General features: G+C 40.2%; 1 protein-coding gene across 1 annotated transcript; it reads left to right on the top strand.

Moving 5' to 3' along the window:
• The first annotated feature begins 457 nt into the window (after positions 1-457).
• rab15 (RAB15, member RAS oncogene family) lies at positions 458-13,767 on the top strand. The gene is made up of 7 exons (XM_072685388.1): positions 458-815; positions 7,096-7,156; positions 7,258-7,318; positions 9,341-9,418; positions 10,360-10,449; positions 10,934-10,999; positions 11,393-13,767. Exons 1-7 carry the CDS (start codon positions 692-694, stop codon positions 11,549-11,551), a joined length of 639 nt encoding a protein of 212 aa, XP_072541489.1. The 5' UTR covers positions 458-691; the 3' UTR covers positions 11,552-13,767.
• Positions 13,768-14,200: the final 433 nt, after the last annotated feature.

Here is a 14,200-nt window from a genome sequence, read left to right as displayed (position 1 = left end):
CTGCGCAAGTGACACACCGTGAACGCGCTCACAGATTGGTGCGGGCCGAAGTTCGACGCCTACGGAAAGTCGGAGAGACCTAACTAAAGGAGAAACCCCCGCTTCCTACCGCCTCTAGAAACGGGTTAACTGCCAAATAGATCCACGCTTTCTAACGAGTGCACTACATAGATCTGAGAAATAAACGAAATAAACCTCTTTACCAAATAGTGCACTACATGTCCAGTAATGAGGGATTTGGGATCTAGCAGTGTTGAGTGGGTATATTGGTTTTTTTTATTATTACTAATTTTTATTTTTTATTTTTTTACATACCTACGCAAAACAAGGATAGGTTGTTTTAACATTCACATAACATAAACTATGTTATAAGCATATAAACATACAAAATGAAGTAAGAAGAGAAGATGGTTTTGTACACACTAGCTATCTCCGCCCATTTCTTGAGGTGACGGCGAAAGGCTGAGAGCATCCTCGCTCACCGCACCCTTCGTTCAGGGCTGCTTTTCACTGCTAACTGCGATCTGCTCCACTTTCACCGTATGCTTGTTTCCTCTTCTGGCAAATAAAGGACCGACTGGTCTCTAGAAAGAGCGAGAAGGTTTATTTTTTTTGCAGAATGCAGACATGGGCTGGAGCTGTTCTGCTGGGAACCCGTCGCTGCCTTAGCTAACCGCTCCAACACGACATCATGGCCAAACAGTATGATGTGCTCTTCAGACTCCTGCTGCTTGGGGACTCTGGTGTGGGGAAAACCTGCCTGTTATGCAGATTTACGGACAATGAATTTCATCCTTCTCACATATCGACGATCGGTAAGCTACGTTCCCTGTGTCAGAAGTTGTTGGCTATACGCTCTGGGTTGGTTGGAGCAGGGGTCTGACACCTGGAGTAAACACCAACTACCATCTTTTCAGTGCTACTGAACCTGTCAGCCGTGGTCGACGTGTCAGTAGACCACAGTAATGTACAGTATTGCCTTTAGCCTTGCACTGACTTCCCCATAACCATAATATATAACTGGCCATTATATGGCCCTAGGACTAGCTTTACTATCATACAATATAAAAGGCTGCTGTAATAGAGACTTGACCACTAGCTTTAAATGGGTTTTCACTATAATGCATAAGAAGGCTATCAGAATATACAGTAGGCTGCTAGCTTTGGACTGCATATACTACCAATATATTAGAGGCTACTATAATATGCGATAGGCTGCTATCTTCAGAATTGGCTTTTATATTCTATACAGATGGCCACAAACTTTGGCCTGCTGGACAGAATCTTCTCTATCTATTAATATGTCAGAAAGTCTTAAAGGATTTTTTGAAATGCTGTTATTAAGAAGATATCCCGATTTCAGCCTACATGTCAAGTCCCATATGTTAGGTCAGGTGGCCTTATTCAGGTTACTGTAGCCTGAAACTATGAACCAGGCATTCATGGTTAATTGACTGATGGTTGTAATTAATGACACAGTTCTCAAATAACATGACTTTCCATTCACAAATCAAAATGCCGGCACATTTATACAATTTGGACAACTATCAACTTCTATCTATTCCACAATAAATACTCTTCTTATAGCCTGTGGTTTATAATGATATCCATGGTACTAAGTTATTATTGACTGTTTCGAGGACAGATGAACAGTTTTCAGTGAGAAATTCACACTTCCATTCTCTACTGTGGCCTTAGGTTGATTCATTAGGAGCCTATTTGAAACACAAACAAGCCTAAATGTGTCTCGTCTATGTTATAATGAGGTGTGCCTTACCGAATTTATACTTACACACTGTTGTCATTACATGAGTGTGGCCTGTTCGTACTCTACACTGTTAAAAATAAATGTGCTTCAAATGGTTCTTTAAGTCACGCCATAGAAGAACCACTTTTTAGAGGCCTAAAAGAACCATCACTAGATGGAAAGGTTCTTTAAGACCTTCTTTTAGAGCTCTCTCACAAATCTCTGTTAGATACATGGTTCTTTTTGGGGCTGAATGTGGCTCCTACATATAATGGGAAACTGATTCTTACTTCTTTTTATTAAAAGAGTTGAAGAACGTAAGTGAAATTAAGCTACATACATATCCTATGTCTGTTTGGCCTGCTGCCAGGTCAGCCCACCTATTCACTGTGAAGTTATAAGGAGTGTTTCAGCCTGGACTGCTTGTTGAATCAGGCACAATTTAAGCCAGCCCATAATAGATATATCAGTCTGAATGAAGTGAAAGCACAGTAATAAAAACAGGCTGTTTATCTCTGAGAGATAAAGAAAGGAAAATGGTTTGGTAAAAAGTTGATTATACCTGGGAAATGAAAGCAAAGTGGAACTAAAGTGAACATCAAGAAAAACAGATCTGAGAAGAATGGAGAGTATATACTAGCCTTTAAAGCTAGTCTTTAACCCACGTTCTTGCACTCAAGGCCTCCTCTAGCTATGCTTAGTATTCTTAAGCGTGTAAACGTACCACTGTCATTTTAATGGATACAGCTTAGCAGCATCCACCTGCTAAATATGGACAGAACACTCCACATATGGATGGAACACAATCCATATTCAGCAGGTAGATTTGTGTTTTTCAAGAAAGGCCTGAAGCCAAAGTCCTGCAAATACTTGCATGTGGTGCCGGATTAACAGGATTTGTCCCCTCTGATTATATTCTCTGCAGCAGCTACTGCCAAGTTGCTCTTCTTAGCAGTTACTAGCTAGTTTTCCTTCAACCGTCCAAGTTATTTGTAACTTACTGCTTCTATTTCTTTAGTGTTTTGGGTGGGCACAACACATTTTTGAGTGAGCCAAAACTTCAGTTTCACTCTCATGGCTATGGGCTATGCACTGACTGGGCATCGACATCAGAACAGGTGAAAACTCCGAAACACAAAACCTTGAAGCTGTTTATGATCATACACATAGCTTCATGTTCTTGATGTGTGCGGTCCGTTGATTTGATTCGTGTGTGTGTGTGTGTGTGAGTGTGTGTGGATGATTTCAAAGCAGGTTTGTCCTCACTAAAGGCAGATATGGATTGCTTACCCATACAAATGCGAACCTCCAAGGCTGAAAGAAAAAAAAAAAAAGGAATTTATCAGTGAGGCTTGTGGATCTGCTGTCTTAGCTAGCTGTTGTCTTGTTTCAAGGTCAAAGCCATTTTGTCACACATTTAGCAAGAACAGATTTACTAGCATGGTTTGGTGTAATATGCTTCGTTCTAGTCAGAATTGTTCAGGAACCAATGAATAGAGTTCTTCTCTTTATAGTGCCTCAGAAATGTCCCTCATTAAACATTATTATGTGGAATGCTTAGAAATACACTGCCTGATGCCGAGCTACTGTTTTACAATAGTTTTGAGAGAACATTTCAGACTATTTGCCCAATTTGGCTCACCAATTACCCAACCCATACAAATTGTCCCCCTATCACATGTAATGCTCCCGACACTGAGGGGGTGAAGACTGATGCGCCTTCACCTCCACGCCTCTTTCTCACAGAGGATGCGACGTCACCGAGAAACCAACACGCTCGGAGGACCGCGCCATGTACCCGGCTGTGATGCATCAGCCAGCAGATGCCAGTGCCAGCCAGCACTGCACTGGAGAATGGGGGTAGAAGGCGCCATCTACCCACCCAGAAGAGAGCACGGCCGACTGTGCTCTCTCTGGCCCTGGCTGCCGATGGCTAGCAGCATGACCAGGAACTTGTGATCCTGTAGTCAAAGTGACGGCGCCTTATTCCGCCGGACGACTCTAGACTCTTCTGGTGCTTTTGCATTATAAATAAAATGCCTTTATTTGAGTTGACTCCTGGTTCCTATCACCCGTTTAATGAAATCCCAACAAACCACTTTGAATGACTTTGTTTACATCAGTCATACAGACTAGTTTGTCACTGCAAATCACCTTCGGAGCTGTCATTTTCAGTGGGCTAATAGGAAAACTGGTGAGTCAAGGCCTGCTGGATCCAATTCTACAGTTTTATAATTTCCGGTAGGGCATCTCTAAGATCCGTGTGAGATTTTGTCCATGTCTGTTTTATTGTTTAGAATAAGCTTTAACCTTTAGTGGGGCAATATGGTTCTCAAACGCAGACACTGGTGCATTAATCTCTTCCCCAGGCTCTGAAAGATGGCTTGAGAGCTGTCCTAGATCACGGTTCAATAAGCTGTAGGACAGGCCTGCACGCCATATATATTATAATACTAGGCTGTCAAGGGCCCGAGTGCCGTAGATATAAAAGGCAGCGCTGGGAGTGTGAGGGGAGGATACACACTAGTTCTTCAACACTGATACATAACATTTTTTTATGGGCCGGCTATTAATAGCATCTGTGTGAACATTTAAACTGTGGAAATTATTAGCATGACATCATTACCAGTACATAATCGTGGATTCCACTGCCCCAGGGTTAGCTTTCCGTGCTCTGGGGCTCTACAGTTCTGAGTTGAATGCTGTGTAGTAAATTTTTGAGCCCCCCCCCACCCCCCGGGATCTGAAAGGGTCACTGTTGAGTGAGCTTTAATATGCTAACAAAGAACTCAGGTCATGCAAGGTCTATTCCCTGTTGGCACCCTTCCTTCTTTCACAGCCTCCAGTCCACCACTACAGTCTCTGTCACCACCGCTAACAATGCAGTCTAATGTGGCTTTATCTTATCAGCTCGTGGTGCTGGTGAAGTGTATTTAAAGTACTAGAGTTTGAATGTGTTTGAATTTGTACTCTGTAAACAGTGGCGCCTGCCAGCTTTTACATATTACTATTTCATTATCTTCAGTGACATGGTCATGCGGCTAATGGCAGCTGAGGGTAAAGCTGGTCAGGACTGTTTTCAAACCCTAAGAATGAGAGAAACCTTTTCTGTTACTGTGCCTTTTCTGATCTGTCCAGGCAGAACACTTCTTATAACTTCAGCATGATTGGGAGGGGCTAAATTGCTAGGTTGAATAGACAGATACACAGATCAGGTGCCATCACCACTGACAGGTGAAAAACATTGATTATCTTCATCTACAGTGACTGTCATCTGTCATGGGGTGGATATATTAGACAGCAGGTGAACAGTCAGTCCTTGAAGAAGATTTCTGTTACAATCTGAGCCACTTTGACAAGAGTCAAATTGTGATGTGACTGGGTCAGAGCGTCTTGAGGCATGAGGGTTTTTTCTGGTACGCAGTGGTCCAAGAAAGGACAACAGGATCATTGGCGCAGGGTAATAGGCACCTAAGGCTCATTGGTGCGATGCATGGAGGCCTCACCTCACCTCACCTCACAACTTACAATTTAAAGAATCTTGGTGCCAGATACCATAGGACACCTTCAGAGGTCTTGTGGAGTCTATGCCTCAGATGTTCAGATCTGTTGTGGTGGCACAAGGGAGGCCATCTTAATATTAGGCAGGTGGTACTAATGTTATGGCTGATGGATGTTGTTTTTTCACAAAACCTGTGTAGTCAAAACTAGGTTTTGGACCAATATAAACTGTATGGACTGAGGAGTGCGTGGTACACTGTTCTGAAACAACTAAATCTACTACTTTTATTTGGAAAGAAAAATATGGGAAAAAATGGAAGTTTTCCGTAATATATTATTATATTATATATTTGTTTATTTGTTTATTTATTTATTTTTCATCCGTTTTTGCCTGGCTGTAAAATGACAGTAGGCAGTTGGTACCATTGGACTAATGAAGAACTGAACCGTTATCCTCATCCAAGACATAACTCTGGTATTAGGTGGTAAACACACATATGGTGTCTGTGTCAATGTTTAGACATTCATTGAGTCATTATACTGGATATGAAAGTGTGTTCTATCTTTGTGTACTTCTGACTGCTGCTTTCTCTGTAAACTCTCCATATTTCTGCAAAGTGTATCTATGAAGGTGATGCCAATGCAAACTCAGCTTGATTCACATTCACTGTTTTGGCAGCAGTTATTTACTTGAATTGAACCTTGCAGTTAAAATCTGCACAGCCCAACAAACCGGGAGCAGTATATGACAAGATGCCTTCAACCATAATCAGGAGGTCATTGGTTCAGATTTCACCAATAATAATGAATGTGGGTGCTCTTGTATGAAGTAAGACAAGCTTGTTGTTGAGGTTTAAAGACCGGAGCATGAATGTCTTGCTTCATTTTGCCTGAAATGTACTTGGTCACTGGCGATGGTCACACTCTTTCCACGGTTTACCCAATGCAGTTTAGTCATTTCTGCATTTATCCTTTACTCCTGGAGTTCTTGAATATCTTTTAATGTAAACAATTTCTGACCACAAAACTAGAATAATAATTGCATAAATCGATAAATAGATCCAGTGTTTTCCTTTAAAAACTCAAGATGAGCCTCTAAAAGTAGCATTCTTACACTACTCAAACACTCAACTACCCCACAGGACATATAACTAACAACCAGGACTGCGTGCCATTCAAATGCTGATACTAACACCTTGCCTGGTAATTTTTTTAATATCCTCTTCTATATACATACAGTATTGAGTTAGAAGTTATACAGTGTAAAACGACCTATTATTTTGTCAAAGAAGAAGTTAATATTGCATTTAAAATGTTTGTAATATACATATATCTATAGTATGAATTGTACTATATATATGCAGTATATTCTTTACATTGTGCAAAAAGGGTAATGAAAAAGGTTCTTTGACTCGTAAGAGTAGTGGAACCTTTTTGGTGCTATATAGAACCATCTTTAAAAGGCTATCTAAAGAATCATCTTGAAAAGGACTTCCTTGTATTTAAAAAAAAAAAAAAATGTTAAACCACACAAAACCATTTAAAAAAGCATTTTGTTGGTATGGTTCTATATAGCACTATTAAAGATCCTCTTTTCTTAACAGCATATAAAAACAATTCATCTAAAAGGAAACTGGGACATTACTGTTTTTGGCAAATGAACAGGCTTGCTCATGGATGCTGATAAAACTGCCTGCTTTGGTACAGAAATGCATTATTGAATGATGGTGTTGCAATAGGCCTTGCTGGTGTGCTCTTTCAGGCTAGATTTCACAGTGTATATCTTTATCTTTATCTTTATTAGTAAGGTAGTCAGTCAGCCCAGTGTTTTTCTCTTTGTCTTTCAGGGGTGGATTTCAAAATGAAGACTCTAGAGATAGATGGCATCAAAGTGAGAATACAGATATGGTAAGTCAGTGAGATGTTCTGCATTACAGTGTTGGTTTACCACAAAAGAGCTGTGGTCCATTACGATGAGTCTAATTCTCCTGTGTGTTGGTCGTGTGTAGGGACACAGCAGGCCAGGAGAGATATCAGACCATCACGAAGCAGTACTACAGACGAGCACAGGTGAGCTCCCACATCCGTCATGCTTAATCAATACAAATCTGACCAGACTCTAACCTACCGCACCACAGTTCTGCTGAGTGTGTGTGTGTTCGTCAGAGTTCCTACTTTCTCCTTTTAAAACTTAACTACATCACGGTTAATCTAACCTCTAGCATTCAGCACACACCGCTTATACTGGCCTTAAATGAACATTTAGGGCCAGATTTACTAAAGCGATTACTGTACTGATTACAGGCAGTTTGTGCTGGTGAGGGCGAGCAGTTTAGTGGATTATCTACTAAAGAGCTTGTATGCAAATAACACAGACACACCTTTATTGGCATGTGACCAGCGCAAGACGAAGGCGCTGTTTTGCTAATATACCTTTTAGATGAAAAAGAGTACATCATGTATAAAAAAAAGCAACTAATATACAACATTTTACTTGGTTAGTCACAATAATGATAAAAGTTAAAAATTTTGTCTTCTCAAGAATGTCAAAATAATATTGTTGTACTCATTGAGTGCATGTAGTTATTTCTAGGGAAGCACAATCATTATTTTTTCATAGCCAATTCTAATTCTTATTTCTTTACAACCCAGTTTCTAGGCTGATTGTTTTCCACTTGAAGCTCTCTGTGCCAAATTAACACAGAAAAAACACTCTCACACATTTCCAGTACGTTCTGTGAGTCAGAGTTACAGTATGTCATACACATTTAAGCCAAAGTGGCATTTTAAATCATCTATATTAATAGAATAACATCATATGATGTGACATGATATGATAAGCTAATAAATCGGCCTATGGTTTTGTTTGGAGCAAAAAATAACTAAGTGTGCATCCCCAATCAAGATCATTATTGTGGCAATAATACATCACAATAGGAAAACATAATAGCTCAATGATTTTGAGAGGCCAAACATGAGCCAAAATTAGACTGACTTTTCGTTTTGTTGGGGGGAAAAAAAGCAACATGTAAAAATTGCAGCCAAATATTGGACAAACCTTTTCAAGTGTTCAACAGCACACATCAGTATTTATTACCATCCTTACTGAATCAAGTCAGTTCTTGTTTATAATCAGTGCATGGGGGGAAAAAGTGCTGGTATTCCCCTTTTATTCAAATATTCTGATTGGTTTCTGATTTGATTGAGTTTGACCCTCCTGGTGTGTATGGGCCCACTTTGAGCACTGTTTATAATAATTTCCTCACAGTGTTTTGGGCTTTGAAATTCATTTGTAATGCATTTGTACAATAGACTATCGACCTCCCCTTTGACATTATTGGCAGGTGGACATGGCACCTATTTTTCACTCATGACAGTCACTTTTTAACAGCAAAACTGGGTTTGCGACAGTGTGGTTTAACTCAGTTTGCATTGTTTTCCATGTAATTCTTACATAAAGAAGCTTTAGGGTGAAAGAAAATTGGGGTTTAATTTAACATCATCTTTTTGCTCTGTAATAAATACGCATAACCTTTAGTCTAGCTTTGGAACACAATGTGGAACCCAAGCGGTATTACACTACCTTTCCACAAATCAAATCAAAGGAATCAGTTTCCTCCTCAGTATCCTCAGAAAACATGTAGTGAGGAAAAGAACCACTTGATCATGTCTTTCTGTTTGTTCAGACACTAGCAGGTCACGGCTCTCACAATGAATGGGTTCATATGGAGCTTTTGGAATAGAAGGAGAGCAGGCTCCTCACAAACTGCCTCTGGTATCCTCTACGTTCAGTCCTCGACTGACTTATAGTAAGAGGAGAATGTAACTTCAGAAGTAATGTCACTGATGTAGCCGTGGTACTTCTGCCTGGACAGAAGGTTGAACCTTCGCTCTTCTGTATGCTGAGCAGTATGATTATCCATCATGCTTCCACTTCAGTCATTCATTCTCAATACAGATGGCATACAGGCAGACATATGATTAAAGACATCGTATTTTAACATATGCATTTCTCTACTGACAGTTTGTATACTGCCTGTGTTGCACAGCTGTAGAGCTGATGTTCTGACTGATCCGTTTTTTCCTCATCAGGGAATCTTTCTGGTGTATGACATCACAAGTGAGCGCTCCTTTCAGCACATCATGAAATGGGCCAGTGACGTAGACGAGGTGAGACTTCAGAAAAAGGATATACAGCTTCACTCCTAACAAAACAATCCTAACACTACTACAACTACCACTACTAATAGTCATAATAACAACTGTGTAAGGTGTTTCTACTGGTAACCGTGCACTTTAGCTGCCTACATGGGCTTTAAAGGGTCCATTTAATGAAAAAACGCATCCTCCTTGCTTTTTGTAAATAAAGGAAGTTTGAAGTAGTATGTAAACATTGTTAAAGTTCCAAGAGGTAAAGCTCATTCCAGTCCATGGATAAAAACATAGGCTGCAAAAACATCCTGCTCTGAATTCTGGGTTTGCGTGATGTCACAAGAACCAGCTCATTTACATATCTCCGCTCACTCAGCCTACCATCGCTTAGCCCTGTCCATTCATCTTTAGTTCTCTAAAGCTTTTATCTCTGAGAGCTTGTTCAATGTACAGTACAGCGGCCAATCACAGCAGAGCTCATTATCTTATATCTGTCTTCAAGGCACCATATTTTTATGAAAACTAAAGCCACACAAATGTTTTAAGTGGACCTAAAGAAAAGTGTAGGCTATGGGCCCTCTATACTCTAAGACACAGTTGAGCCTTACTGAAAACGCCTTGTATCTACACTCCTTGGCCATTTTATCAGACCATACTGACCATAGCCCACCTGTTTACCAGCCCCCCTATGTCCTGTTCATCAGTGGAAAAGGGACACTATTGGTCCACTGCTGTCCAGATATTATCTAGCTGGTGGACCATTCTCAGCACAGCAGTGACAGTTGTATGAGTGTCTAAGACATAAGGCTTTTTAATAACAGGCTGCACTGAGAATATCTCTCATCCTCCTCCCATCTTTCTCTGTCAGGCTTATCTGAGTCTGCTTCTGTCTTTGTGTCTCAGAGCTCAGAGCTTTCTCCTGAATCTTTTATGCTAATACTCCCTCTCTGTCTGATCAGTATGCTCCTGACAAAGTGCAGAGGATTCTTGTTGGGAACAAGTCAGATGAGGAGCAGAAAAGACAAGTGGCCACAGCGCAGGGAAACAAGGTATGTGCTCATAAACTCACTTTGTACAGATGGTCTGCTCAACCATTCTTGTTAAATGTGGACACGTATTGATATAGCATGCAATTTGGCCCAGATTGGAGAGATCTTTTCTTCTCAAAAAAGCAAAAAATGTTAACTGAGCATCTTTTCGACTTCGGAGCACAATTACTTCTCTTGCTGCTTAAAAGAACAGCAACTTGGCAAGCTTACCTCTCTCGAGGGCCTCCAATTAGCCAATCTATCAGGAGTTGACCTGACTATACTATATGTGCTGCAAGTGCGTACTGTACATGTATTATGGGAATCGATTTGCACAATAGTACATTTACATTTACATTAAAAATATAGACGAATAAACATATTTCACTTAAAACTTTACTTGAGACACAATGGATATCTGATTACTCTGCTACTGATAAATACAATAAACCTGCTGCACAAACACTGTACATTTCTGTGTCTGTTTTCTTCCTTTTTACTGCAGCTTGCTAAAGCCTATGGAATGGACTTTTTTGAGACAAGTGCCTTTACCAATCATAACATTACAGAGGTATGTGTTAACCTCCTCTTTTCTCAATTCTGTGCCATCTATTAGTGTTGTTTGCTGACATAGGGAACGTAGTGACAACTATAGCTGATTTTGTGGTAGTTTTGTAACTTTTATTTCACTTATTAAATGAAGAAAATAGTGAATAATAAAATGTACACACGTTTCTCCCTAACTCTGAATGTAGATGAATAGTCAAGACATTACTACAATGTCTGTAGTTTGCTTCTTTTGTTTGGCACTGGAGCGACGATGCTAATGTAGCTAACAGGTAATAGATGTATCTATCTCACACATTAGCTCTGTCTAAACCGTCACACACCTTCCTCAAAAAGCTTTGTTTTTACGGCTGTAATTCAGGTATGGCTCTTTTTTCTCACCCTCCTTCTGTTTCAGTCCTTTACCCGATTGGCTGAGCTGGTCTTGCAGGCCAATAAGAAGGACCTCGATGTCCTGCGGGTGTCTGCCAATGACAAGTTGAGTCTTGGAGCCCTTGAAGACGATGAGGGAGTGTGTGACAACAGCAGTGATGCCCAAAAGACCTGCTGGTGCTGAGGATTGGACTTGTGACTTGGAGGTGGCTGCACCATGTTTCCTTTTCAGACTGACCTTGTGTTACTGTTGGACATTTTTTTTCCAGTGCCACCATTGCTAAATTTATTGTTTGGCTGAGTTTGGTGCCTTCCAGTTGATCACAAAATGGACGAAGATGGAATCGCAGACCTCTGAAGTCGTGTGTTCATTTGTAGCCGCTGAAATGCCCAAATCAAAGTGTGGAAAAAAACTCCCCAAAATGTTCCAAACCTGATTCTCCCCGGGTCCTCTGAATGATGAGGTTTAAAGGAGTCATCATTTGAATAATGCTAGATACATGCAATGAGAAAGCTACTATTATACAGATGTGCATTCAATTTACGTCACATCAAGGTAAGGCTAAAACCAGTGCTGTTATATGACATTACCAGTTGTTCAAATTGTTAACTTCTACTGCCACTTACGTACTACACTGGACAAAGCTTCGATGTCAGTAAAATGCTCTGTGTTAACTCACAGTGTTACGGTAACACTAACGGTCACTTTTGCTGGGTAGTTTGCATGTAATGTGAATGTAGGTTTCTATTTAAAGAAAATATCAGCACATCTAATCTGCACAATGTTCCACTTAGCCCAGTTGAAGAAAAAGATTTAGTTTGATGCTGGAGCCACAAGCAAACACTAGAAGCCAACAGTCACCCAAAATGTTCTCCGTGAACACACTCCCACGTACTTCTGTCAACCCGCTTAGATTACAACCAGGTTGTCATTAAGCAGGCATTGACTTGTCAGTGTGGCGTACGATGCAGCCTGACATACTGTGAACTAAAAAAATGATCAAAACCTCACTGCGTAGCTGAATGCAGAGGGCAGCCATTTTGGACAACAGGTGCTGTGCTGTATCCTGACTCCCCTTAGACTTAAGTGAGGTTTGAGTGGATTGAGAGAAGGGAAAATATATTGGGTGACTACTGAGCTCTGTTGCTCCAGGGCTAAACTGAAGAAGCGGCATTTGTACACTAAACTGTCTTGGATGATCGACTACATCTAAAAATGATGTGTAAACTAGATCTTGTACAAACGCCCTTGTAATTCAAAGGATACAGTAATATTTGGGAGGAACACATATGTATGACAGCATGCGTAGCAGTGGTCAACCACAGATCTACCTCCCTAAATCTATCATTTATCTAATCCAGCTCTTCTATGAACAGTAATGAAATTGATCGGTTGGGGTCGATAGGATTTGGAGCTGAGGTCTGCAGGAAGGTGGATACAGAGGTGCAGGGTTGGGGAACACTTCTGTGTAAGATTCAAGAACTTCTAATCACAGATCATGATGGGGTGGCCATTTGGCCATACACAGAAACAGTTTAGGGCGCCACGTCCTCAGAGGTCTGCTCGACTCACGTTAATGTAATCAATTGTAAGAGCTTTCTGTGTGCACCTGTCGCCTTTTACGCTAGATGGCACTGTCTGCGCTCAGTCTGGCTTGCAAAGACGCTTCTGTTATGCACACCACAATGCAACAAAGCTCTCAGTGGTGTATTGTTTTTTTTTTTTTTTAGACAAATATTTAGAAATGTATTAATTAAAGCGTTAGAAAGATGTTGCAAACAGTGAGTTCAAACTGGCTGTGGAAGTGGATCTTTCATGGTGATTTTTACATCCCTGCATGATTCTTGTTGAAGAATCCTTCAACTTTACGGATGTCCTGCAGCCTTCCCTTTGAGAGGCCATATCCTGAGGAGTGGCCAATAAATGGAAACCCCTGAGGAACAGATCTACAGGAACTTTGAGTTTGACTGTAATCCAAGTTTGATTCTCTGTGTTTCCTCTATACCCCCCACCCCCCCTCCCAAGTTCCTCCCTAACTGCAGTGGTGTTAGAAATGAGTTGTTACAAACTGGAAAGTCTACCCTGTTGTTGTTGTTATTATTAATTTGGAACTGTTGGATTTTGATGCACATGATCATGCCAGGAAGCAGGCAGAATGAAACTGATCACTTTTTACACTGAATGAGGATCCCCCATATGAGAGCAATGTGCACTACCACTGGAATTACTTTGATGCATCTGTTGAAACTGACTCAATGTAAAGTATGCTCTTCTAACATTTAAAGTGTGTGTGCTGTTGGTATTATGGTATGTTGTGTTGAATGAATTATTATACAGTATAATGTTAATGTATGTCTGTGCATATTTGTTTTGAACATATATAAACATGGGAAAAATGACTTCAGTGGAGTTCTTAAAATTTTATTGTTCGCCAAAACAGCAACTTCATAGGAGGAGGACAAAAACCTTAACTTTCAATGGAAGTTAATGTAAAAAGATTTTATTCCAAGTCATTTTGGAGCATTTTATTGGCCCATTCATTTAGAATTATTTACACAGGCCACGAGGCAGCTACACGGTTCAAAGGATGAAAAAATGGAAATACATGTTTTTCCACTGGACAGCAGCCATATACAGGTATATAGTGTTTGTATCTTGTATCTCCAAAATAGCAACTTTAAAAGAGAAGGAATAGGATTTTGCATGTCAGCAACACTATATATATATGTATATGTATATATATATATGTAGTATGGTACAGTACTGTGCGAGATTTCAAAACACTTAATATGAAAATAAATAAATACAAATAATTCTAAAATAAAACATTTT

Source organism: Salminus brasiliensis, chromosome 1 (assembly GCF_030463535.1).
Source record: "Salminus brasiliensis chromosome 1, fSalBra1.hap2, whole genome shotgun sequence".
Taxonomy (NCBI): Eukaryota; Metazoa; Chordata; class Actinopteri; order Characiformes; family Bryconidae; genus Salminus; species Salminus brasiliensis.
This window is presented reverse-complemented; position numbering and strand designations above follow the sequence as displayed.